At 44.2% G+C, this 27,181-nt stretch overlaps 1 protein-coding gene across 2 annotated transcripts in view; it reads right to left on the reverse strand.

The window, feature by feature from the left end:
- Positions 1–27,181, reverse strand: part of RRP9 (ribosomal RNA processing 9, U3 small nucleolar RNA binding protein) — a 153,736-nt gene that overhangs the window by 110,225 nt on the left and 16,330 nt on the right. For both annotated transcript variants that reach the window (XM_085625167.1, XM_085625168.1), the window contains exons 2-3: positions 14,035–14,114; positions 454–572 (exon numbers count right to left, since the gene is read on the reverse strand). In XM_085625167.1, coding sequence (XP_085481293.1) covers positions 454–572; positions 14,035–14,114 — 199 coding nt within the window. The remainder of the gene's footprint in view (positions 1–453; positions 573–14,034; positions 14,115–27,181) is intronic.

The raw sequence follows: 27,181 nt of genomic DNA on the forward strand, positions 1-27,181 counted from the left end.
GTACAGGAACTCGAAGGGTGGTACTATAGGTGCCTGCACCCCTTAGAGGCCTTCCCTGGTCACAGTGATCTTGGTTCCCATGGTACCCTTTACAAGGGGCTTACCTGCAGCAGAGATTTGCCAATTGTGGGTACAAAGGTACAGTCTTGGGAAAGAACTTACGCCCTGCAACCTCAATGGCACGAACTCCGAGCTCATCAAGTCAGGTTGCATCAGATGTCAGGCAAAAAGTGGGGGGTAACCATGCAAAAAGGGGCACTTTCACACACACTATAATAAGATGACAAAAATTTAAGTGAGCTCTTGTGAAAGGATTTTTCAGAGACAACAGTAAGGGGCTGTAAAACGAAGCGGTTGGAAGAATGCTTCAATTAGGGACCAAAATGACAAATACTTTTGTACGAAATATAGTAATTTTGTTTTATTCCGAAAAGTGCATAGTTTCAACCTTACCCTGCTCCCGCAGCTGCTCTAGGTATTGTTTGGCCAGTCGGAGTTTCTTTTCCTGAGGGGTTTCTTCAATTTCTTCTTCTTCATTGCGTCCTTTCTTTCTTTTTTCATGTTCAGGGAAGCTATGATAGAAAAAAGAAAATATGTTACTATAGGGTTCTAATCTTGCCTCTCCGCTCACATACTCCCAATTCCATCTTCACGTTAACAAATTGATGTAAGAACATTCTACAAACAGAAAGGATGTTCAGTCCAGGAAATGAGAATAAAAGATCAATGTTCATGATTTAAAAAAGAGGGAGGATATTCAAAATATATGCAACATGAGCAAAACGTGAATATTTTAATTAAAAGAAGCTTGTTCACTTTATTTTTGGTTATTGATAATGACAGGTTTGCACAACTTGGGCAAATCCATTCTTTCTGCTCACTTAGGAAATTGAGTAGAAGTCAAAACATTGTTTCAAACAAATCCCAGAACATTAAACCCACATACAAATATCTTCACGCTTGCAAAAATCTGCGTTTTCTACAGGTGCCCGGATCCACTACCATACGTATATTGCTAACGGACATCTAGGTAGAAGTAACAAATAGCACTGCTAACGGTACAAACTAGAAGCATTGTCTGCAATAACTTCTTACTGATATTTAAGGACAGTATTTACTTTAATACTAGTACTCCACCGTTAATGCATATGATAGGGACTAGAAGTTTCAACTTCTAACTCAAACTATTAACTAATAAATATTGAAATGTAGAATATAATGCACTCCATTATAATGTCTAGTGGGTAGATGGGTAATCAAATTGAATTCTAAAAGGGCAAGCAGCAAAATATGGGAACACCACAAATTTGAGATACCATTTACTATAATGACTAAACATGGGATTATTGGTTGAGGGGGGGCGGAAGCCCGACTCAGGCAACAACCCCAATTCCTGTCGGGGTGAATCATTAAATTAACCTGTGCTCAACACACTGGTAGCTTGGCACAAAGCTTTCAGGCTTAACGTTGAGACAACGTGTGAAGTATTTATGAAGCACACAAAAACACAACCTAACAATCCCAACGCTATTTAGAAACAGAGTACATTTCAATGAATGCATGTTCTTATCCCGCAGTCTTTTTTCCCCGCAGGGAATCACAACGCGGTCATTATAAAGACCGCGTTGTGATTCCGCATACCATTACTCAGCAAGTCAGAACGACGTGGAGGGGGGGCGCTGGATGTTGGAATAGTATAATTTACTATTCCAACTCCAGTCTGTGCGGACAATAGGGAAGGTGTTGGATTTTAAATCTAACACCTCCACCCCCTCCGCAAGTCGTTGTTCCGACTTGCGGAGTAATGGTATGCGGAATCACAACGCGGTCGTTGTAACGACGGCGCTGTGATTCCCTGTGGGGAAAAAGATTTGTGGTAAACGTTGTTTACCCATTTCAATTATAGAATACCAGAACAACAAAAATCCAATCATTAGAACCGGGGTTATTGAATTTTCAGGTCAACCATAAAGGAGCACAGGTTGAACACAAGGACCAGGTTAGTCTCACAGAAGAGCTACCTTCTGAAGTCTGGAATTAAGAGTTTGGTTCGGATTGGAGGATGCTACGAGGATGAGGTTTTCAGCATGAAGAGCAAAACGAGCATCATGGATGGTCATTGCTGGAGCATAAAAAAGCCGGTTGTCTCTGGGGCATTGCTCTGGTTGATCATCGCTGACAGTTGCTATTGACTCAAAAAGAAGGTCTGGCGTTGCCAAATCTACGTGAACGGCTGCTGCCGGCGTGTAGAGCAGGCCCCGCTGGATATTTCTGTTGACAGTCGCAGCAAGCGACTGAGGTTTTGTACTAACTGGCCCGTTCAGGATTTTCAAAACTTTCCTAAGAAGGAGTTCTTACTGAAGCCAGTCAAGAGTTCAGGACATGGGGGGTGACATATTGGGGGACGGACACCTATTGGGATCATGACTCACTCCAGCAGACACTGGAGGTTAGCCAACTGACCTGTGGAGTCACTCTGGGTAGCAAATGCAAGCTGGTTCAATCTTCCTTCTACAGACAGCAAGAAAGGCATTCCTGCACCAGGGCAGTACTCCTCTTGCATCCTCCACAGGTCTAGGAGTGTTCTGATGAGTGGTTCTCAGGGTACCATTTTATACCTGGTGGCAGACTTTGTGTTTTAGGATTTCTTGATCAACCCCCAAACTGGTTCTAGACAATTATTCCCCTTCCCCTGTTCCTGGCTCCAACCGATCTAGAGCCAAAAGGCACGGTAGGCCTGGTTTCAGATTCCTTTGTGTGCTGAAGGCATGTCCCTTTGAAATTTAATCAGAGCAGAATATAGCTCCTCCCCAACCAACCTGACAGGAAAGACTCTCACACCTAGATTTCCTTTAGCTCACTGTCTGGAAGCAATACACAAACCCCAACAGAAGAGCGATTAACAGTCATGGGATGCAGGACACCGACAGAAAGAAACAGTAGGTTTAGGCAACAAAATACCAACTTTCTAAAAGTGGCATTTTCAAAATTGTAACTTAAAATCAAACTTCCACATTAAGAGGATTCTAAATTGCAATTCATTTGAGTGTAAACAGAATATCAGTATTTGCAACCCAAACTTTTAATTGACACCTATTAATTGAAATAAGGTAACCCAGTGTGAAGTCATTTTTCACTGCTGAAAGGCTGTTTTTCCCATGGACTACGTTTTACATGTGCTGGCAGTGTAAAGCTCAAACACACGCCATCCTTTTTAAATACAATGAACCTGGCCCTATAAAACACAGACAACTTTCTAAATACCATGCACCCTGCCCTAGGAGCTTTAAGAGCTCACCTTAGGGCAATTTAAAACTATTAACCCTTTCCGTGCGGACAGCCGGGAGCCGTCCGATATCACGGTGGGTGTGTGTGTCAGATGGCTCCCGACTGTCCTAGCACCCACCCACGGGGGAAGTACTGGTGCTCCACCGTGGGCCGCCCATCTACGTGACCCCACGGGGGGAGGCAGGGGAAACCCTTCCCCTGCTCCCCCCCCACCACGTCATCAATGACGTCAGTGTGCCAAAGGATTTCCGACGCGCAAGAAACCATTGCTTCCATTACGCCGGAGAGAAGAGGAGGTAAGTTTCTACCCGTGGGAGAAGGGGGGGGGGGGGGGGGGGGGGATTTAAACAAAATAGGCAGAAGGGGAAAGGAAAGGGTTTTCCTTTCCCCGATGCCTTGTGTGCATTCCTGCTGCATGGGGATTGTTTTATTTATTGAAATTGATTACTGTTTGGGGGGGGGGGAGCGGCCCCTTAGGCAAGGGCGCTTCCCTCAAGGGGGAAAATGTTTTTTAGGCTTTTTCGCCATTTTTATTTTTTTAAAGTGGCCCACTGGACCACCAGGGAAAAGGGTCTCTCCCCTTTAGGGGCCATGTTTTGGGCTGTCTGCCCCTAGGGGGACGGGGGGGGGGGGGGGGGGGGGGAGGGGGGCAGATCTCGCCATTTTGGTTTTATATAGGGCCCACTAGACCACCAGGGTTTTATTTGTGGAGATTGACCCCTTGGGCGAGGGTCCCTCTCCTTTGGGGGCAATGTTTGTCGCCATGTTGTGATCAGATAGGGCCCACTAGGGTCGCTCCCCTTCGAAGGGTATTAATTTGGCTTTTTCTGTCCCCCTGGGGGGCTGATCAGCTGATATCTTTTTTTAGGTCGAGCCTATAGCAGCGCATGCGCTGTTGCTCGACTTTTAGTAAGGGGCTTTTCAAAGTCCTACCCACAAGCGTTTCCTGGCCTAAAGCTTAAAGCATGTGCGCGTGAACGCGCGCAGCCACCATCTGCCATTCTTATCTAATTAAGCCTTGCTCTGCTTGCACTACTCCCCCGCCCTTCTCCCCCCACCCTTCTCCCCCCGCCCGGCCGCGTCACTTTTGCAGCCGCTTTCTCCCTCCAGCCACGTCACTGCCAATGCTGGTTTTGCTTTATCATTTGGATTAATAAGCCAGCAGTCGGGAGGCATTGTATGCGACAGAATAGGTATGGTTGAGTCCAGTAGGTTTGACTGTAGATTTACAATGCCATATCACATATCAGGGCTATCGCCCGTTTTTCAGCAGTGTTGCTCCTAGCTAGTTTTCTTCTATACAAGTGACACTGCATACATTGCCCTGACCCTACACTTTATACCAAAGCCACAAAACCCCATGCTGCACTTGCGCCTAGGTACTTCATTTCCACCCAACTCCATGCTGCACCTACTCCTATTTCCTTCCTAAATTGTATGAATTTCTGGAACACGATTAGCATAAGAGCATTGAACTCCTATATATGGATCTACTGGTCTATGGGAGAATACACTTCAGTCTCAAGGAGCGCATGTTGCACAATTGGGTATTTTGATATTGTGCACTCTTTGTAGGAAGTTCAGTCATGCATGTCAAAGTCTGTAATTTAACTTTATTAGTGACCAGGCAGTATTCCAAATAAAGAAAGGAGCATAGAAGAATCAGGCCGTCTGTCATATAACATACCTGTACAATACTTTCAGTCACTGATTAAAGCGGTGATGTAAGAAATCATTTAGTCTTAAACAAGTATCAAGGAAAATAAATGTGCAGGTCATACAGGGAACCCTGGTGGTGCATTTTCATCAATCTGATTTTAAGAGTCAAACTACATTCTCTGCGAAGGCTTATACCAATGCACCCAATAACACTACTGCCAGAGTCAAGAAGTCAATCGTGATAAATGGTTTTATTCCAGCTGCATAAAACTTATGTATGTTACTTAATCAATAATGATACTTTGATCCATACCGAATGTTCCTGGATTCACTTTAAACATTTATTTTGTTGTATTTTGATTGAAAGAAAATATGTAAACCGGAGGAGCTAATCATTTGTAGGTTAAACAGTTGCTACTACAATTCCGGGATGACTGTCACTCATGCGAGTCCGCGTTATATGATAAGATGTCTATTAATCTATGAATTCAGAAATCTGCATACTGAATAACATTACTTTCGGTCCTCACAACATCGTTTTATTTCCTTTCCCATAAACCACCAAGCACTGTTTGAATACTAGGTTTTATTGAACCCAAAAGAACCTCAACCACTGTTGTGGCAAACATTTTCCCAACCCCATTTCTAAATAAACAAGCATTGGCATAGCCAATAGGTCTCGCCTTTGGGACCAAGTGTTTAGCCATGCAACAGTTAATGTTGTTGCAATGAGGATATTGTGCTGCATAACTAAATACTTGTAAGGTACCAAAAGGTGAGACCTATTGGCTTGTTTGTATGGCCACTCTGCCACCAGGGTTTTTTTTTTTTTTTTTTTAATGTTGGGGAGCGGCACCTTGGACAAGGGTCGCTCCCCTTTATGGGAGGATGATAGTGGCCATTTCTGCCCTCTTTGGGTGGCAGATTAGCAGTTTGTTTTTAGACCCATCTGCCCCAAGGGGGGGCAGAAGCCACTAGACACCAGGGATTTTTTTTACATTTTTGTGTTGGGGATTGGCCTCAAGGGCTGCTCCCCTTTTACAGGGGTGAATATTTTATTTATACTCTTACGCCCACCTACCCCTTAGCTTGGCTGGTGGATTGTGTGTGGACTGGTGCATTATTTGCATATGTGATTGTAATTTTTTTTCTCCTTTTTATTCTAGTGTAAAGCTTTCGATTCCAGTTTGCAGTTTCACCAGTGGTTGTTCTGCAGTTTTGCGTAGTTGCATTTTTTGGTAAGAAAAACATTTTTGTTGTATTTACTCCCAAATGAGTATTATGGTCATGCATGAATGAATTTTTTTGTAAGTGGTGTCATAATGGCAGCATATTTAGTTAGTGGTTTGAGCATGAAATTATTTGCGATGTGTTTTGCATTCTCTTATGTGTAATTGTATTTTTTAGTGGGATATTGTTGATCCTTACTGTGTCTGTGGAGAGTAGGTGGTGAGTCTAGCTACTTCTGGCAAGTGAGTGGTATAGTTGGAGTATATAGGTCTTTGTAAAATAAGTAACAAACAAAATGCGTCTTTATCACAAAGTGTTTGTTTTTGTTGACTTGTTTGACAAGTTACCTTTATTAGTAAAGATTATGGCTAGCCGTAGAATTACTGCTGAACAGGTGGTCAATATGCTTTTTGAATCTTTCTCTGACCAGGATTATGAGACTGACAGTGCGTCTGAGGGTGAGGAGGGAGGGGAAGATTCAGACAGTGAGTAATCTCCACATGGACTCATCGGATGATGAAGCTACTCTCAGTGCGGATGAAGTGCCTGTTTTAGAGGAGGACACTGATGTGCCGATGGTGCAAGAGGCATCTGGATTTCAGCCTGGGGCTGTAAGGATTTCCATTGGTAGTGCTGGACTCTGGGTTGATCCAAACATGGTGCAACCAGTGTTGTAAGCCTTTAGTGGTGATGCAGGGTGTAGAGTGGATTGTGAAATGTTTTTGCCTATACGGTTTTTTCAGTTGTTTATGGATGATGTTTTTTGGCTGAGATTCTTGAGCGGACTAATTTGTATGCTGATCAGTTTGAGGGACAACAGTGCCAGACTTAGGTCCCACTCTAGAGCTACCCAGTGGATTCCCACAAATCTGAATGATATGAAGTTTTTGGGTTTGACTTTGATGGGCTTGATAAGGAAGCCGTCCCTGGCTTCATATTGGTCTACCAGTCCCTTGATGGCAACGGCCATATTTCCTGCAATTGTGAGTCATGATCGGTATTTACTTTTACTTTGGATAATGCTTTGGCGTGGCCACAAGATGACCCTGACTGACCGTCTTTTTAAGATTAGGCCTGTTCTTGATCACTTTGTAGATCGATTTTCAGAGATCTATATTCCAGGCACAGTAATATCTGTTGAGGAGTCTTTGGTCCTGTTCAAGGGCCATTTGGTTTTTAGGCAGTACATTCCTAGTAAGAGGGCAGGTTATGGAATTAAGATGTAGGTCAGAGTAGGACAGGATAGGTCTATAATTTCCGGGTGTACACTGGTAGAGATTCCAGTTTGAGAAAATTGTGGGACCTTACTAGAGGACTGTTTAACAGAGGCCACCATTTGTACCTTGATAACTTCTACATTGCTGTGCAATTGTTTAAGGAATTGTTCAAAGGGGACACTTTTGCTTGTGGCACAATCCGCTCTAACCGTAAAGGTTACCCAAAAGAGCTGATTTGCAAAAAGCTTCAGAGGGGACAGTGCAGTGCCTTGCGTAGTGAGGAACTGCTAGCTGTGAAATTTGTGGACGGGAGGGATGTGTACATGCTAACTACCATTCATGATGAGAGTAATTCACCTGTGACTGTTTGGGGTCAGGTTGCTGAAGTGCGCAAACCTGTGTGCATTGTAGACTACAAAAAGCACATGGGTGGCGTCAATAAAGTAGGTTGGAACCTTACACTGCTGTTCGTAATGCTTATGTTTGGTAAAAGAAGTTGGTCATCCATCTCTTCAATTTAGCAACTTTCAATGCTTTTGTTGTGTACAAGGAGTGTTCTGAAACTGAACAAAAGTCATCTTTGATGCAGGAGTATGATAGGCAGCCTCGTTGTTGTGGAACAGGCAAGTGTTCCTAGAGTTGGAGTGGTGGAGGATGTGGCTAGGTTGAAAGATCTCCACTTTCCTGATTTAATTCCTGCCACGCCCCAAAAAAAACAATTCCTGTAAGAGATGTAGAGTCTGCTTGCCAAGAGGTGTGCGGAAGGAGAGTTGTATGCACTGTGCTGATTGTCCTTCTAATCTTGGGCTGTGTGTGCCCACATGTTTCAGATTGTATCACACTCAAGAGTTTTTGGGAGCAACCGTGAGTTTAATAGTGTACTGCCTGGTCTGTATGGTTTTATATAGTTGTTCAGTTTCACGTTTGGCAATAGAATGAGGTCTTTAGTTACTGCTGTTTTTGTAGTTATAGTTTTGTATTTAGTTGCAATTGGTTTGCGTTTACTTTCCTGTTAAATAATTTATGACGTGTGCGTGGACTGGCGCTTGGCTGGCAGTGTGCGTGGACCGGCGCTTGGCTGGCAGTGTGCGTGGACTGGCGCTTGGCTGGCAGTGTGCGTGGACTGGCGCTTGGCTGGCGGAGTGCGAGTAGTGACTTGCTGCTGGTCACTACACACACTGCTAGCTAAACGCCACTTCATGCAATTTGTGAGCTGGTGTGGTTGCTGTGTCAGGAATGTGGGCGTGTGAAAGTGATGGGCCCTTGAATGGCGCCGTCTGCTGGTGTGAATGTTATAATGTGCTGGGCCCGCAGCTGGCGGTGTGAATGGTTTTGCATGTGTCACATGTATGAAAGGTGTATGAATGGCCTGTAAAGAGGTTGGTGCCTTGTGGCATTTCATTTTTGTGAAATCTCTGGTTAATACAACTGTATATACTGAACCATCACTCACCCTCGTGCCAAACCCAACTAGTATGTATTTGTGCTGAGGAATAGGTGGTTGTGCAGAAATATTGGTCTTTTCCATCTCAAGCAGGGTGTACCTTGTCCCTTTAGGTCTCGCTGAATCAGCGCGCATGCGCTGCTCGGAGAGATTTCAGTAAGGGCTTTAAAAAATGCTACCGCCGGCTAACGCTTGCAGTGCATGTACGCGGACTTCAGCAGAGGCGCCATATGGCGCGATTACTGCTGCGCGCGCACCACTCGCGCACATGCACTGCAAGCTGTGGCCGGCGGTAGCATTTTTAGCTGCCTAATCGCGGCACCGGTGCTTTACTTTTAACATTAAAAGTAAAGCGCCATGCCGCGATTACAGCAAAAGTAAAGAAATTGAAAAAAACATCTATATCTTTACTTTCGCTATAATCGCGGCACCAGAGCTTTACTTTTAATGTTAAAAAGTAAAGCACTGGTGCCGCGATTAGAAAGAAAACAAGCATTGGCAAAGCCAATAGGTTTCACCTTTGGGACCTTATAAGTGTTTAGTCATGCAACAGTTGCATAACTAAATACTTATAAGGTCCCAAAAGCGAGACCTATTGGCTATGCCAATGCTTGTTGTGAATGTTGTAATGTGTTTGTTTTGTGCCTGGTGGTGTGAATGGTCTTGTGTGTATCACGTATGAAAGGTGTGTGAATGGCCTGTAAAGCGGTTGGGACCTTGACGCGGCTTTACAGCTCAAGAGCTGCGAGTCACTGGTTCAGTTTTTTGGCCTTTCAATTATTGACAGTGCATTTCATTTATGTGAAATCTCTTGTTAATAAAATGTTTATATACTGAACCATCCCTCGCCCTTGTGCCAAATCCAAGCAGTATGTGTGTGCTTGAGGAATACATGGCTGTGCAGTAATCTTTGTTTTTTTGTCTCTCTGCCAAGGTGTACATTTCATCTAAGAAAACCTTACCAGCTGTCGATATTGTTGTAAACTAAACACCCATGGGAGTGCATGGTGATGTCTCTCTTGTGGATCCCAACAAGTTATCTTACCCACAATGTCCTGCAAACCTCAAAATGTGACTGTCACATTTTCCTTACATTATTGTGCCAAAATGTTCACGCTGCAGAAAGAAACAACAAATTTCCTACCCCCCAGCATTTCTCCAAGTATCCCAATTGAAATGGTACCTCACTTGTGTGGGTGGGCCAAGTACCTGCAGCAGGGAAGGGTCCAAAACCTATTGAGGAGACTTCAAAATTACCCATCACAAACCAACCTGGTTTTGCAAGGGGGAGGGTCTCATGAGTTTTTGGACCCGTGCTCGGCGGCCAGCTAGGGAAACCTATTAAACCCACACATTTCTTAAAACTAGACACCCGGGGGATTCCAGGGAGGTATGGCTTGCGTGGATCCCCCCCAACGTATTCTTACTCAGAATCCCCTGCAAACCTCAAATTTAGCTGAAAAAAAACAATCACTTTTTCCACACATTTTTGTGTGGGAAGGTTGTGGCATCACCGGGCTGACACAAATGTCCTACCACTCAGGTCTCCCGATAAAAATGGTGCCCAAAACCTATTGAGGCGACATCAAAATTGCCCATCACAAAATGTTTTCGGCCTTTGCCTGTCGTGGGTACTTGGGCTTCCCACACAAGTGAGTCACCATTTTTATCGGGAGACCGGGGGGGGGGGGGGGGGGGGGGGGACTCTGGGTGGTAGGAAATTTGTGTCTGCCCGGTGATGCCACAACTGTCCCACACAAAAATGTGTGGAAAAAGTGATTTTTTCAGCTACATTGGAGGTATGCAGGGGATTCTAGGAAAGAAAACGTGGGGGGGATCTATGCAAGCCATACCTCCCTGGAATCCCCGTAAAGTCTAGTTTTCAGAAATGTGTGGGTTTGGTAGGTTTCCCTAGCTAGCCGCCGAGCACGGGGCAAAAAACCCAGGTGACCCCCCCCCCCACCCCCACTTGCAAAACCAGGCTGTTTTGTGATAGGCAATGTTGATGTCACCTCAATACGTTTTAGGCCCTGGCCTGTCACGGGTACTTGGGCCTCCCACACGAGTCAATCAATCAAGGCATTTGTATAGCGCGCTACTCACCCGGAGGGTCTCAAGGCGCTGGGGGAGGGGGGGGTCCGCTACTGCTCGAACAGCCAGGTCTTGAGTTGCTTCCTGAAGGCGAGGTGGTCTTGGGTCAGGCGGAGGTGGGTGGGGAGGGAGTTCCACGTCTTGGCAGCCAGGTAGGAGAAGGATCTTCCTCCCGTAGTGGCTCTTCGGATGCGGGGGACGGCGGCGAGGGCGTGACTGGACGATCGGAGCTGGCGTGTGGGAGTATAGAAGTTGAGGCGGTCGTTGAGGTATCTTGGGCCTTGGTTGTGGAGGGCTTTGTGTGCATGGGTGAGGAGTCGGAAGGTGATTCTCTTGTTGACGGGGAGCCAGTGCAGGTTTCTTAGGTGTGCGGAGATGTGGCTGTGTCGGGGGATGTCCAGGAGGAGTCGAGCTGAGGTGTTCTGAATCCGCTGGAGTCTTTTCTGGAGTTTTGCAGTGGTTCCGGCGTAGAGGGAGTTGCCGTAGTCCAATCAGCTGGTGACGAGAGCCTGGGTGACCGTCTTCCTGGTTTCGGTGGGGATCCACCGGAAGATCTTCCGTAGCATGCGTAGGATGTTTAAGCATGACGAGGAGACGGCATTGACTTGTCTGGTCATGGAGAGGGAGGAGTCCACGATGAAGCCCAGGTTGCGTGCGTGGTCCGTCGGTTTGGGTGCGTTGCCCAGGGCAGGGGGCCACCAGGAGTCGTCCCAGGCAGAGGGCGACGATCCCAGGATGAGGACTTCCGTCTTATCTGAGTTCAGTTTCAGGCGGCTGTTCATCATCCACTCGGCTACGAGTAAGGCACCATTCTTATCGGGAGGCCTGTGGGAACGCTGGGTGGTTGGAAATTTGTGTCAGCCAGATGATGCCACAACCTTCCCACACAAAATGTGTGAAAAAAGTGATTTTCAGCTAAATTTGAGGTTTGCCGGGGATTCTTATTAAGAAAACGTTGGGGGATCCACGCAAGCCATACCTCTCTAGCATCCCCCGGGTGTCTAGTTTTCAAAATGTATAGGTGTGCTAGGTTTCCCTAGGTGCCGGCAGAGCTAGGGTTCAAAAACTACAGCTAGGCACTTTGCAAAAAAAAGGGTCATTTTTCACTGTGAAAATGTGGTGTGTCCACCTTGCGTTTTGGACTGTTTCCCGTCGCGCGCACTAGGCCTACCCACACAAGTGAGGTACCATTGTTCTCGGAAGACTTTGGGGAACGCGGGGTGGGTGGAATTTTGTGGATCCACACAGATTCCAGAACTTTCCACCACAGAAAAGTGACGAAAATGTTTTTTCTGACACAATTTTGTAGGTTTGCAAGGGATTCTGGGTAACAGAACCTGGTGAGAGCCAGTCAAGTCACCCTATCCTGGATTCCCCTGGGTGTCTAGTTTTCAAAAATGTATAGGTTTGCTAGGTTCCGGTAGAGCTAGGATTAAAAAACGACAGCTTGGCACTTTGCAAAAAAAGGGTCATTTTTCATTGTGAAAATGTGGTGTGTCCACGTTGAGTTTTGAGCGGTTTCCTGTCGTAGGCACAAGGCCTACCCACACAAGTGAGGTACCATTTTTATCGGGAGACTTAGGGTAACACAGAATAGTAGAGCCACTGTTATTACCTATTGACTTAATGCATTTCTGCCTTCCAAATGAAAGACAAATGTGTAAAAAAAAAAAAAAAAAGTCATTTTGAAAAATGACCTACAATTCAAATGCTAGTATGGGTACCCACAATTTCGGAAATGTGCAAATATCTACGGTTTCTAAACTCTATATTTTGTTCCCATTTCAGAAAAACATAGGTGTCTTTCATACCAATTTTTCCATCTATACATTTTCCCAAAATAATTGCTATATACCCGGTACATAATAAAAAACCATTGCAAGACGCTGCTCAGTTATTGGCTCTGGGTTCGTCGGGTTCTTGGTGAACCTACAAGTCCTATATATCCCCACAATCAGAAAGAACAGCGAACATAACTGTATATTGCTTTCAAACAGCTGTCATAATTAGAAGAAGTTACAGGAGGAAACGTTGACACAAATGGCTGTTTTTTTCACCTAAATTTCAATTTTTCCTAGCAGCGAAGGGGTTAAAAAGGAAGGTTCAGGCAAAAGGTTTATTTTTTCAGGTCGAATTGGCAGCTTAAAGCTGCAATACAATCTGCAGTGGAAGGCCTGAGAAGTTTTAAAAAGCTACTTTAATAAGTGGCGCAACAAGTGCTGCAGTCCACTATTAGCATTTACTGTACAGGCCATGGGTACATGCAGTACCATATACTAGGGACTAACAAGTAAAAGTGCCAATTAGGTGAAGATCAATTTTTAGTGAGCAAGAATAAGCACGTTGGCACTGTTCAATGGGGTAAAGTGCCTAGAGTACTAATGCCAGCAAAAATAAGTTAAGCAAAGTAAGGGAGTGAAGCAAAAAAGTTTGGAGGAATACTACGCCACGGAAGTCAGGTCTAACAATAACCAACGCTTGAAAATTACAAAACTAACCAAGATAATATCGGTAAATTTCCACACCCTAAAAAGTGCTTAGATTAGAGTCCAAAAACAAGTACAGGCCATCTAGCTTTAATACCCACTCAGATGAAATGTATTTCTTTTACACTCCTCTGCTGACAAATTCCCACGTAGTTGTCCAATCTAGAAAAACTCAACACCACAACAACTTGATCAAATCTCCCACAAATGTTTAAGAAAACAGATCCTAGCTGCCAAAACAAAACCAAGGTTGGTGTGTCCAGGGAGACGTCTGCAGTGACCACCACTGGGCTGGCAAATAAACCACTCTGCAAGAGAAAGGTATATCCCCTGCCTTTCTCCCAAGCTTTGCTAACCATGGCTATTAAAATCAGAGACAGGACAATGTGGCCTCAGGAAAAAGCTTTAGATTAGAAGGACTGTCCGAGGACAGATGTGCTTGTTGGGATACTAAGTCATTAAGTCCCCTTAGAACTGAAGAATTCGGATTTCTCCAACTAGTGTAAATTGGTTATTTTGAAATCTGTAAATCAAGCAAAGCAGATGTAGTAATGAAAAATAAGAGAAGTGACCAATGCTCCCTTTGGCACAAAGACATGCTCACAAACGCTTCCCTTACCCTTCTGTTTCTGAATCACTCGAGATCTCCTCATTATGTCGGGAAACAATCTTCTTTCGTGGCTTTCCATCTGCTTCAGTCTGATGAAAAATGGTGGAGACAAGACATAAGACACATGGGTATGTGGGTTCAGCTGAACATTAGTTTGCAATATAAAGAGCACTGCAGAAACAAGCATTTGCAATGCAATAGGTCTCGCATTTATGTGAGTTTAAGCTATCTGCATTGTAAATGAGAATGCCTTTTATTTAGGTTTTAAAAAGCAAAAAACGTAATTAAAAGGCATTGTCATTTACAATGGCCAATAGCGAACCTCGCGTAAACGCGAGACCTATTGCATTGTAAATGCTTGTTTATTTTACTGTTTCAACATGGCTTCTGGCTATTTTTGATAAGTAAACATAATAAAAAAAATAATACACTGAAGCGCCAGTGCAAAAAGGCATTGACGGCACTCGCCTGTTAAAGGCATTCAGTGTACAGCGTTATTGGAAAGCACATTGATGACGGTTGCACAATACATTCATGCTCCAAATGTATGACAGGTGAGCTGGAATGTTTCTGCCAATTTAGAATGCATGAACCAATAAGTGACTCGATATAAAGCATAAAGCAACTGCACACCCTTTGACCTTCAAATATGCCCGAGTATTCGAATTCTGGGGATTCTGGAGGCACGGAAATGATGACCAGGTAGGAGGAATTCGACTCTGATCAGGCACGGAGAAGAAAGAGAAATTTGACGCAGGGTTAAGGAGACTAGGAGAAGGCTCTTTTTTAATATCAAAATAACGCACGTCTGTTCCCACAGTTAACTCAGATTCTAAATACAAATTAAAGTTAGTCTGTGTTTTTGCAAACTTTGAATGCATGACGACAATTCGGCAGAGCCGATGGTATAAGTACTACCCGTCTCCTGACGTTTGGTACCCGGAGCACTGCCCTTTTTTACCAATACTCTCAGAGGTCATTACTGAGGTCATGAATGCATTGGAGGGTACAGAAAGTAAGCATGGCCCTAGCAACCCTGAGGTAGTTTCTGCTCTCTCTCCATCACCATCTATAGCAAATACACGCATATGCTAATGAGAGGCTAAGTGCTTCACACAGGATTATGTCTTCGATAATATCAGAGGTCACAGTATTATTTTATTAACAATTGTTTTTTCGAAATAATTACCTAATGTGCAGAGCAATTTAAAAACGAAAGTCAAAAGATAAGGACGTTAATGGATGCTTGTTTCATGGTGATCGCATTTCAATAGGCACGTAGACGGAGCAGTCTGTATGCTCGCCATCAGAGCCAAGAGTATAAACAAATCCAGCTGCAATGAAAGATATACGAACGGGCTGCTTAATTGTGCATCCTTCATTGGTGAACTCAGCCAGAGAGCTATTGCAGAGGGATGCTAATGTCCTGAATTTTAGCAGCTTGCCTCTGGTGGCGGCAGCCACCCATGCAGAAAGACTCCTAGCAAAATGTGTTTCCTGTTCAAAACAATCTGGGCTGCAAGCAGCTTAGGCGTTGTCGAATCTATTAACAAAAGGTCCCATACCACGAGTTGCTGTGATGTCAGAACTATGGCATGTAGTAAACATTGCGTGGTCACTGCTTTTCTCAGACTTCCCTCTGGCCAATGCATGTGAATGGTGCCTGCATCTCAATCGCCTGTCTCGGACTAAACAAGCATGCAAACACTCGCTCCAATGAGCACAATCAAAGATTGACGACCCTTTTTTTTCTCCAATATTTGATGCTTTTAGTAAGCAGCGCAGCATGCCGCGCTGCTTATTAAGAACATCAAATATTGAAAAAGTACAGTTTGCCGAGCCAAAAAAATAAAGTCCCCTGTGTCACGCCACCAATTAAGCATCCAGTCCCCGCGTGCATATCTTCTGTCCGTCCGCGTGCACCCTTGGAATCCGTATCGATTCCAAAAGGCCCTCGCATGGCGAGAGAAACGCATGCGCGCTGCTAACGCCAGGCAAGACCTAAAAAAGGGGCAGTAGGGAAAATAAATCCATTAAATAAGCAGAAAACAATATGCCAAATGTAGAAATAAGTTCAATATGGGCCTGGAAAACTAAAGCTTCCTTAAAACAAATCTACATACCAAATAAAGGATCAAACCAGCCACAATCAAAAACTCGCAGTGGGCAACAAATGATTTTACCCGCCTTAATTTGTTAAATCTCCAATTAAGCAGAACAGAATACAAAGAACACTGAATCGTTAATTGTTTAATTTTATAGACTGTTACATCACAATGACCTAGTTTGGTATATTAAAGGATGCCTAAAAATAACTTGCTCCCCCCTATGGCAGCACTGTGAAGTAACATTTCAAAACCAAGCAGGAGACTACTAAAGTGCAAACACCCAGTCATTTTTACAAATTCAGATGCTATCAAAACATCAACAATTCGAAAGTTCAACTGAAATGGCCAAGAGAGAGTTGTAAAGCAGTTTTTTCCACTGCATTATGAGTGACAGCAGCATTCTGGAATACAATCAAGAAGCAACCTATGCATAATTTCATGCAGAGATGAACTTTGGTTTTACAGGCCTGGCTAAATATGGCTAATCTTAAACAAGTAGCTTTCAAGGCTGAGACTACATGTTTACGGCCATTGCAAATGTAACAAAAACATATAAAAAAAACTAACTGATGCACACAATAGTGATAAGTGATACTGAGAATACAAATTCCAGTGGCAAGGAATACTAATCAAGAGCAAAGCTACTTTTTAGGTCGAGCCTGCGCAGCGCATGCGCTGCTCTGCGAGGCATGCTGTATTCGAGTAGGGACTTGAAGCTCCGCCCATATTTTTCATTGGCTCGTGTCATTGCCCACTGTAAACTGTGCCTGTTCATTGTCAATAGGCTTAGTAGTTCCTGCGTAGTACAGCCATGTCTCATTTTGTAACCTCCCATGGCGACACACCGTGTTAAGCGTGTTGTTACTCGGTAGGCTTTAATTGCAGCCTGCGAGCACTATTTTCTCGAACAGCTTTGACCTGCTGCCTGCTGCTGCAGGCAGGACACGCTTGGTCATAACGCATAATGCAATAGGTCTCACATTTGAGAGAGTTTAAGCTATTAGCATTGCAAATGACAATGCCTTTTATTGATCCGTTTTTAAAACACAAATGAAAGGCATGGTCATTTACAATGTCAATAGCTCAAACTCTCGTAAATGCAAGACCTATTGCATTGCAAATGCTTGTTAGGTTTTAAGCCCACAGTTCTGGGCACAGATCTAACATAAAATGAAAAAAACAGTCCAGAGTCGCAGGTTTCATAATTAGAGGTTCTTAATGAATTAGGCACTCCACAAAACTGTGATTTTTAACTAGTGATTATTCGCTGTCTAACTCGCAGAATCATGCAACATCATAACTAAATTGGGAAAGGAAGATCAGAAATATAAACTGTAAATGTTCAAAATAGTCTATTCAATGAATGCATTGAGGTTCACGATGGGCCCGAAACATTGCATGCTGGAGCAGTGCGCACTGGAATGCGATTTGTGAACTAGAATTGGAATTATTGGATTGAGCTTAACCAAGGATACCGAATCGCTGAAGTTAATGGCTACTATTCCACTGGAGAATATTTTAGTTTCAGGTTACAACGACTACGGATTTGTGCAAACACTCTTGTGAAAGAAGAGAAATTTGAACTTTGCTCTTTTTGTGTACTACTAGTCGAGTTAGAAGTTCCAAAAAGCAGGGTTACTGCAGAATCAGGTTCCAAATAGACCAGTGACTAACCGGGATGCATGAGTTGTCGGTTGGAACTACATGCTCTTAGGTTTGTCAGCAATTAAGAACATATGGAGGACTCTCACTGGCTCAAAATACGAAAATCAAAGTCTGGAGAGGGATTTTCTTTTCCTTAATTCACCAAGGTTTTCCAACATGTTCGGCAATCCGACAGACTCCAAGATCACAATCTAATCATTTAAGTCCTATGTAGCACTCCAGCATCATGCAACAAAATATCCCGTTGACCTCTCTTATGTATAGTTTTTTTGCAAACTAGGACATAGCTTCATAAAACAAGCATTTGCAATGCAATAGGTCTCGCATTTACAAGAGTTTGAGGTATTAGCATTGTAAATAATGCCTTTAATCTATCTGTTTTAAAAAAACAACACATAGTAAAAGGCAGTCATTTACCATGCCAATAGCTTAAACTCTTGCAAATACAAATCCTATTGCATTGCAAACGTTTGTGTTGTTTACATCAACGGAACACGGCCTTGACTAGGAACTCCAACATACAATTAGTCATGTTAGTTCGTATGTCAGATGCTGTGTTAGGTATGAAAAACATAGCCTTTTTATGGTCAAACTGCTGTGTCTGCTAAATTGCCGCTTAAAGTAGAATGATGGCAGTGGAGCGGGTGGTCAACATAAGACTCACATGAGGACTGATGCAATTAATGTCGGGGCAGCTGGAGACTGTTACAACTACGCTATCTGACTTAACTGGACAGGACCCGGGTGTCTGTCGAGGGACAGGGGTGAGCTCACTGTAGACAAAGAAACCACAGACAGTTGCAGGTTTCCATAATTTGGAGGTTGCTCGGGGACCTCCATAGAGAAAGGAAAGCTGGAGTTTCAACCAGGACCTCTGGTCCCACCATCGACGCGGGCCTTTTGGATGAAGGGAAAGGGGGCAGTTGTTAAAAGCACCATGTACGTTCAGGTGCCACACAAAAACGAAAGAGCTGAAGAGGGAAAACACATATCCACCCCCAACAGCTGAAAGGACCGTCAGTAAACAATAACATTTCCCAAGGGGGCCATCATGCGGACCTTCAAGAAATGAGGCAGCCCTCAGACCTAGACACCAAGCACCGGGGAGCTCACGAATACGTAGCAAAACACCCTTCACAACTAAGGTAGTGTACTCAATATAAAAGCAAAATATAGCCAGGAATGAAGCAGCGGTATCGGGCGTCTGGCGTAGTACTCTGCACCTCTCTCCATTTCTGCTTTATTATGCAAATGCTGACAGCAGCGATTTAGAAGCAACGCTATTTTTTTTCCACCCAGTCGGTGTCCCCCATTTCACGATTCCAGAACTGCCGTGGGCTCGAGGGTAAAAAAGCCTGATCTTTAGAATCTCATCTAAAAACAGAATAAGCATGCTTGCCACATGACACAGAGAGCTGATCGAAAAGCTCACGCCACAATCCAATACAAGCATTCACAATGCTATAGGTCTTGTAATTGCCAGGCCAGTTTTTAACCTTAGCCTTGTAAAAAAAGAAAGAGCGCGGTTTCCCCGAAACGGGCATCGTGCTTTGAAATAAAGTAAAAAAAATAAAATAATAAACAGAACGCAGTGTCCCCGAGGGGGGCGCCACGCTCAACTTCAAACTTTATAACAAGGCTGATAGATGTTCTGGTCCGATTGAGCTTCCGCTCCCTGGTGCAGGAGGGGCACTGTGCTAACTCGTCATCATAACTTCCTTTTCTTTTTGCTGAACCCTCTTACTCGGAGTGAATTCTGTTTCCTACTTACCTCTCTTTCTCCAGCCGCAGCGCTTGCAAGCGGTGAAATTACAGAGTTCGCGCTATATATGTAATCACGTTATGTTTAACCCCTTCAGCGCTGCGGGAATTCCCCCGCGGTGCTGAAGGCTTCGAGCGCGGGCGGGCCCATGACGGAACGGTTCCGTCATGAGCACAGCGCAACCGATGCTCATGACGGAACCGTTCCGTCATGGGCATGGAAGGGGTTAAAGCCAATTCCCATAGCGAACGAGAATGACGATTCTCCAATTATCATACAGAGAGAATCTCGATTTCATTAAAGACAACGGAGGCTGACATTATGCAGTAACTTTTATTGCTGCCCAAGATATGCAGCCCTTAAAAGTGTAACCATTACATCATGAATAAAACATTCCAAAACAGCATAACAAAGCACCATAGCAACCAAGTGTCTTCCTCCTAGAGCTGCGAAACGTTAAGACAACTTCATCCACGTTGAACGATGATCTGGATTTACAAAGAAGTGGAGTCTAGAAAAAAGAACATAAAATTGAAAAGCAACAATGTCAAAGATAAACAACCACCAGGGAGTGGTGGGAGGGATAATGTCAGCCTCCGTTGTCTTTAATGAAATCAAGATTCTCTCTGTATGATAATTGGAGAATCGTCATTTCATTACAAGACCGGAGGCTACATTATGCAAGTTTAAAGCTTTGCAATGCTATGTTGCTTACATGCTCTACAGGCTTAAGATAAAATTTAACAAAGGTTGAAGCATTTGACCAATCAGTTGCTATGAGGATGTCTGAAAGTGAACCTCCACCCCAGAAAACCTTGCTAGCCATAGCTCCTCGAGAGGAGTGAGCACCAAATTTTGATAGGTCAATCCATCATCACTGTTCTAACCCATCTAGAGATAGTAGCAGAAGAAACAGCCTTGCAGGGTTTTACAAAGGAAATCAGTAACTGATTCTCATTAATAGGTCTCAAAACACTCATTTTCTCTTAGTAAACTTTCATACAACTTACCACACAGAGTTTGGGACAGTCAAAAAAGGAAGGATATAAAATATTTTCCGACATAGTCTTAGTTCTCTTCCAAACTTCAAACAACACGCCATCAGGAGAATAAAACCTATTAGAAATCTCTAATGCTTTAACGTCTGACACGCGCCTGAAGGATATAAGGCATAATAAGGTAGCTAACTTAATGGAGAGTTGCTTTCTTGTTAGTGAAATATTATCAGGCCAAGAAGAAAAAAGTTCTAAAACGAGGTTTACATTCCATAAGGAATCATACCTAGCTTTAGGAGGACGTTTGAGTTTAATTCCCTTAATCAGCATGCGAATTAGGGGGTCAGTACCTATTGAAAAATCATTTACTAAAGAATGTCCTGCGGAAATTGCTGATCTATAACAATTAACCGTTCTATAGCAGAGGCCTGACTTAAATAATTCTGCTGAGAAATTTGCAACCTCAATTACAGGTGCATCCACGGGATCCAAATCCCGTTCCAGGGACCAACTATGCCATTTTTTCCAAGAACCGGTGTATCTTCTCCTTGTTCCTGGAGCCCAAGATTCAGCCAGAAGAACTTTAGCTTCTCCCGAAAGGCCAGAATATCTTCTTGAACCCCTGAAATCTTCCAAGCAAGAAGGTTCATTTTTTCTTCTAAGAGAAGAGTGTGTACTTCCCCATCTGGGCCCTGAAGGAGATCCAAGCTCCCTTGGATGAATCGTGGAAAATCTATTGCCAACTCCATCACGGATGGGAACCAAACTTGAGAACTCCAAAAAGGAGTGATTAGAACAATGCGGCAACGCTCCGTTCGAACTTTCAAGAGTACTCTCTGAATTAGTGCGAAAGGAGGGAACGCATAACAGCTGGGTGTGTCCCATGGTTGAAGGAGAGCATCCACTGCAAGAGCTAGAGGGTCCGGTCTCCAACTGAAAAACTGATCTATCTGAAAGGTTAGCCTGCTCGCAAAGAGATCCAGCTTGAAAGGATCCCAAAGGTTCTGCAGTTTTTGAAAAATCAAAGGACTGAGTTTCCAATCGCTTGAATCCTTCAGAAACCTTGAGTTCCAGTCTGCTCTTGTGTTCAAATGGCCTGGGATGAATTCTGCTCTTAGAATTATTTTCTGATTCCAACAGAAGTACCAAATCCTTTGTGCCAGGTGCGCAAGAATCTTGGATTTGGCTCCACCCAAGCGGTTGATGTAAGAAACAGCTGTAAAGTTGTCTAGCTTGATAAGAACTACGCTGTTTTTCAATATATCCTTGAAACTCATTAGAGTGTTCAAGCTGGCCATCATTTCCAGACTGTTTATGTGTAAGGGAAGTTCCTTCTGGGACCACCTCCCTCCAGTTTCCATACTCCCTAATCTTGCACCCCAACCCAGACTGCTCGCATCCGATTCTAAAGCGTGTTTCGGGATATTCCCGAATATTGCCTTTCCATTCCAGCTGTCTAGATTGTAGCGCCACCAAAGGAGATCCTCCCGAGCTTCCAGGGATAGGGGAAGAAGGTCTGAGTACCAAAGGCCCTGCCTTAGCCCTGAAGATTTCAGTCTCTGTAAGGCCCTGTAGTGTAAAATGGCCCCGGAGAAATCGCTTGAATCGAAGAAGATAAAAGACCTATTGTCCTTGCTAAGTCCCTTAAGCTGACTGAATTTTTTGAGAGGACGCAAGAGACCTTTTTTATTTTTGCCAATTTCTTCTGTGGAAGTTGTAACTTGAAACCCTAGGAACTCTAGATTTTGTGAAGGAATCATGATTGATTTCTCTAGATTGATAATGAAACCTAGATTCTCTAAAAGATCTATAGTCCATTTCATGTGGGTCAACAATTCGTCTTTGTTCTGGGACATCAGTAAGATGTCGTCCAGGTAGATAATTAGACGAACTCCTCTTCGCCTTAGGGATGAAACCACTGGTCTCATGATCTTGGTGAAACACCAGGGAGCCGAGGATAGACCGAAGGGAAGGCAACACAATTGGTAAGTTACGTTTCTCCACACGAAATGTAGGAATTTGAGAGAACGGATCCATAGGGATCGTAAAGTACGCATCCTTCAGGTCTAATTTTATGAGCCAATCCCCCTCTTGGAGAATGTCCCTCAAGAGGTGAATTCCCTCCATTTTGAAATGTCTGTACACATTGAAAGAATTCAAACACTTTAGGTTTATAACCGGGCGCCAACCTTTTTCCTTCTTTTTTACGAGAAAGATTGTGCTCACAAAACCTACACTTGTGTCTGAAATGATCCGAATCGCCCCTTTGGCTAACATTTGTGAGACCTCTATATCTACTAATGAGGATTGTTCTTGACTTAGGGAAAGTTCCCTTGGTACTTTTTTCTGGAAAGGGGTTGTAAGTCTTCCCCCTACCCTTGGAAGGGAAGAACCAACAGAAGGTCTTACCTGGTTGTCCTTGGAATCTTCCGCGACTGTTGCCGCCTCGTGTACGTGAACTGCGGCCTCTTTGGGGGTAAAAATTATTGTTTCCCCGATAATATCTTGAGGAACCTCGCTGGAAGGGGTTGTAAGAGGACCTGTTAAAACCTCGGCTGGCAGACGGTCCTCCCCTGCCAGCCCCTCCAAAAACTCTTCCTCCGAACAATCTTCTCATATTGCTCTGTGCTCTATTGAAGGCGGAAAAGGTTGAAACGTAGTTTCCCAAGGTTTTAATAAAGGCCTCACCAAAAAGAAGACCATTAGGATCCTCTTGGATGTTTTTGTTGGCTAAATCTCCCAACTTGGGGTTAATCCGCATTAGGATGGCTCTACGCCTTTCCGATGTTAGGTAAGCGTTTGCATTGCCTAGGAGGCAAATAGCACGTTGGCTCCACCCCCTGAGGAGTTCCGTATTAACAGGTGAACCATTCGTTGCGGATTCCTCAGCTAGATCTAGGATTCTAGCGCGGGGACCAAGGACGTCCAGTAATTTATCCTGGGACTGTTTTAGGCAACGTTCCAGACCTTTACGTGGGTCTCTCCCAGACTTAAAGAGGAAGGTAAGTAGTTCCGGATCTATGTTGGGGGTTAAACCCGCCTTGTTGTCTAGAAAGGGTTTCGGGCACTCAGATTTCATCAAATTCCTAGAGTTGCTTTCTAGGGGTCTTCGAATCCATGCCTTAATGAACTTTGCGACATGGTCCATGGGCCACCAATCAGAAGCTCTTGGATGGGTAATTTTAGAAGGGTTAAACATCTCGGACCCAGAGGGGTCCTTGACGATGTTACTAGATTGCCCAGTAGATTCCCCCAAATCTTCGTCGAGGTCAATCTCCATTTTTTCGTGAGGGTCAAAGACGTATTCGTCTGCGTCTTCGGTCATATCGTTTTGAGACAGGTATTCGTCGTCATCATCATCGAGGTCAATTGTGCTGTGATAAGCACCAGGTCTTATTGTGCCGCGGGGGACACCCAAACTCTTTGCGCCATTCAGGTCGCTCTTCCTTTGCGTGCCGCTCGGGGCACCTAGGTCTTTTGTAGCGCACAGGCTACCAAGAGATAGGATTCTGTCTCTACAGGAAGCACGTAGGCTAACTGGTTCCATGTGTTTAGTTTTTTTGGTGGCCTTTCCGCTTTTAATTTGAGCGGGGTCCTGTTCTTCATCCGAAGAGGAAGATCTTCCATTATCCGTATTATTTCTCCTTCTCTTGGTTAGAGCTGATTCTACAGCTTCCTTTAAGGTATTTTTAATTTGCCTCTCAAAGAGGTTCATTAATGATGACTCTGTAAGGGTTGAATCATTGGTTGGCTGTGCGTCACCTTGAGACATAGTTAAATACCTGTTTGAGAAGGGTTAGACCAGGAAAGTTCTTTCCTTTTTTTTTTTTTTTTTTTTTTAAGGAGGGGTTTAACCTTTAGCAAGAGTTCTCCAAAAAAAGGGCCTCAAAAACTCGATCCAATGTGATTTGACAAATCACCTCCCCAAAACTCGCTCAAACGCGATGTTTTGATGACTTGCGTGACTAGAAGAGAGCACAAACAAGTAAAAACAGCTGATCTGCTGTTTTGATTAATTACTGGTTAGATAGGAGCACACTCGAGTAAAAACAGCTGATCCAGGCGAGAGAAAAACAAAGCCGTTGGAACCGCTGTTCGTTACCATAGTAACGCGTGTTACAACGATCGTCTTAATTACGCCCTTCAGGTCACATTCAATGCTCAAATTTTTGCAGTGCGGGTCTCACTAGTGCTTGGGACCCGGAAGAAACAACGGAGAGGCAATCGTTTGGGTCCGTTGTGGGCCGTATGTCGAGGCATTAGTCAAGCTCCGTTTGCCAAGTTTTGAACGAGGACAAGTTTCCTTGTTCGGTTCGTGTAGCGCTCTAGATCGTATAGCTGAAAGAAGTTTTAGTTGTGAATTAAGTGCAACTCCGGTCCGTGGAAAAGCGGACACGAGCGTGAGGAGATATCAACTCTTCACTTGAAAATTAACGACAGAAAAGGAAAAGAGAATGAAAGACCCGACCATAAATTGGAGGGGTAAGGAGGAGAAAGGTAGGAACTTACCTGACGAAGGTCGGATTATGAAAAAAAGTCAACTATTAATTCAGACTGGCATATAGTAGGCATAAAAAGACTTAAAAGTTGATAAACATGTATAAACAATGTAAAAAACGATGTATAGACAAACATTATCGCAAAAAGGTAATTACAAATCAGATTAATCACTATCTTAAGGATTAAATGTTATAAACCCATAAAAATATAGGAAACACTGAGAAGTTGTACTTAACTTGTCCAGAGCAGCGAATAAAAGAGGGAGACACTTGGTTGCTATGGTGCTTTGTTATGCTGTTTTGGAATGTTTTATTCATGATGTAATGGTTACACTTTGAAGGGCTGCATATCTTGGGCAGCAATAAAAGTTATTGCATAATGTAGCCTTCGGTCTTGTAATGAAATAGATTACCTGACCACAGTATGGACGCCTCTGGGCATGCTATTGGGCACGCGCAGTCTTAGGGGAGGACGGGTGCAGCTGGCTTGCAGTGACTTTTTGTAGAGGCGGTGCTGCGGTTGCAGGTAGCCAGTGACGTCACTGGAGGCGGGTCCACGCGCAGGGTACTGTAGACCGAAGTGTTCAATATGGCGGCGGCGGCGTGCGGGTTCGGTAAGTTAAACGGACATCCCTAGGGGGAAGTGGGGGCGATTTATGCCGGTGGCCAGAAGTACCGGGAGGGAGCTTGTGGTCCACGTCTAGACAGTTTTAGACTGCGGGCTACCCGAGCTGTGAGGTAGACCTGTGGATCTCTGCGACTACTAGGTCGCGTATATCTGAATGCTTCATTAACATAGTATCGTCTATCGTCTCAGAATTCCCGATGCTAAACGATCGCTAACTTTTAGTAGTCAATGGTTCGCCGGTTACTCATTTAACAAGCTGTCTCCGTGAAGCCGACGGGGGGAATGGAAAGTGAAAGTGCATGAGGCTGCTGAAGACGGAAGGGGGACAGGAGATGTGCACATCGCGTGGCTGTGCGTGCGCGTACACAGACTCCAATCCGCCAAAAGCCTGCGCGTGCCCATCCCCTGTCCCACTTCCGAGGCAAGTCAGCAACAATAGATCTCGCTGGCGACAGCGCTTTCGCGCTGCGTTCGCCAGGCGAGACCTAAAAAAGGTTTGCCATCTTAATGTACCACTCGGGTAGAAGCTGAGGGGAACGAAAAATTCTTCATCAGAATGGATAAGGCTTTGGCTGTATGCCCCCGTTATTATGTCCTTACATAGAACACCCATACCTACTATGTCTGGAGTTCAATAATCATAATACCAACTAACCTAAATAGAACACAAAAAGTGCCCCATCCTACAACCTAAAATAAACACAACTGGAAATGGTGAGTTGGGGACATAGGGCTGGTGGGAGAGAGAACAAGCATTTGCAATAGGTTTCGCATTTGCAAGAGTTTGAGCTATTGCCATTGTAAACGACAATGCCTTTTATTTATGTGTTTCGAAAAGCTGTATGCGGTGCATAAACACGCCCTTTGTAATTCTAGTCATTGCTTACGAAAAGGAAGGTTGGCAGTAAAAGAGGCATAGTTTTACTGCCAGCGTTGCTTCTCGTAAGCAACAACTGCAAGTACAAAGTGCCCGTTTACGCACTGCTTGCAGGTTTTTAAAATACAGAAATAAAAGGCATTGGTATTTACAATGCCAATAGCTCAAACTCTTGCAAATGCGACACCTATTGCATAGCAAATGCTAGTTTTCTTATTGCGTAGTAGAACCACTCTTTGTGGAAAACAACAATCATGCCATGTCAGCTAGTCTTACAGGCATTCACATATGCTTCTTATATTGAGGTTTTGGAATGTAGAGTTTTTTTTTTTTTAAAGCACAATAAAGATGGGGGGGCTGTTGGGGGGGGGGGGGGGGGGGTAGCTATAAACTGGTAAAGGAAGCCCGCCAGTCATCTATACCTAAATAATCCCTCCACCGCCTCATATCTCAAACCGCTGGCTTATGCAGCTAACCTCCACCTACCTGACTGAGGCACTCTGGCAGAGCCTTGTCCTGACCAGACTAAGCATGGAATGGCTATCTGAAACAGGCAAAGCCAGCAAAAGATGATGACCCAAACAGGCGATCCAACAGACAACCATAATCACATTTCAGACAA

The sequence above is a fragment of the Triturus cristatus genome, chromosome 9 (assembly GCF_964204655.1).
Source record: "Triturus cristatus chromosome 9, aTriCri1.1, whole genome shotgun sequence".
Lineage (NCBI taxonomy): Eukaryota > Metazoa > Chordata > Amphibia > Caudata > Salamandridae > Triturus > Triturus cristatus.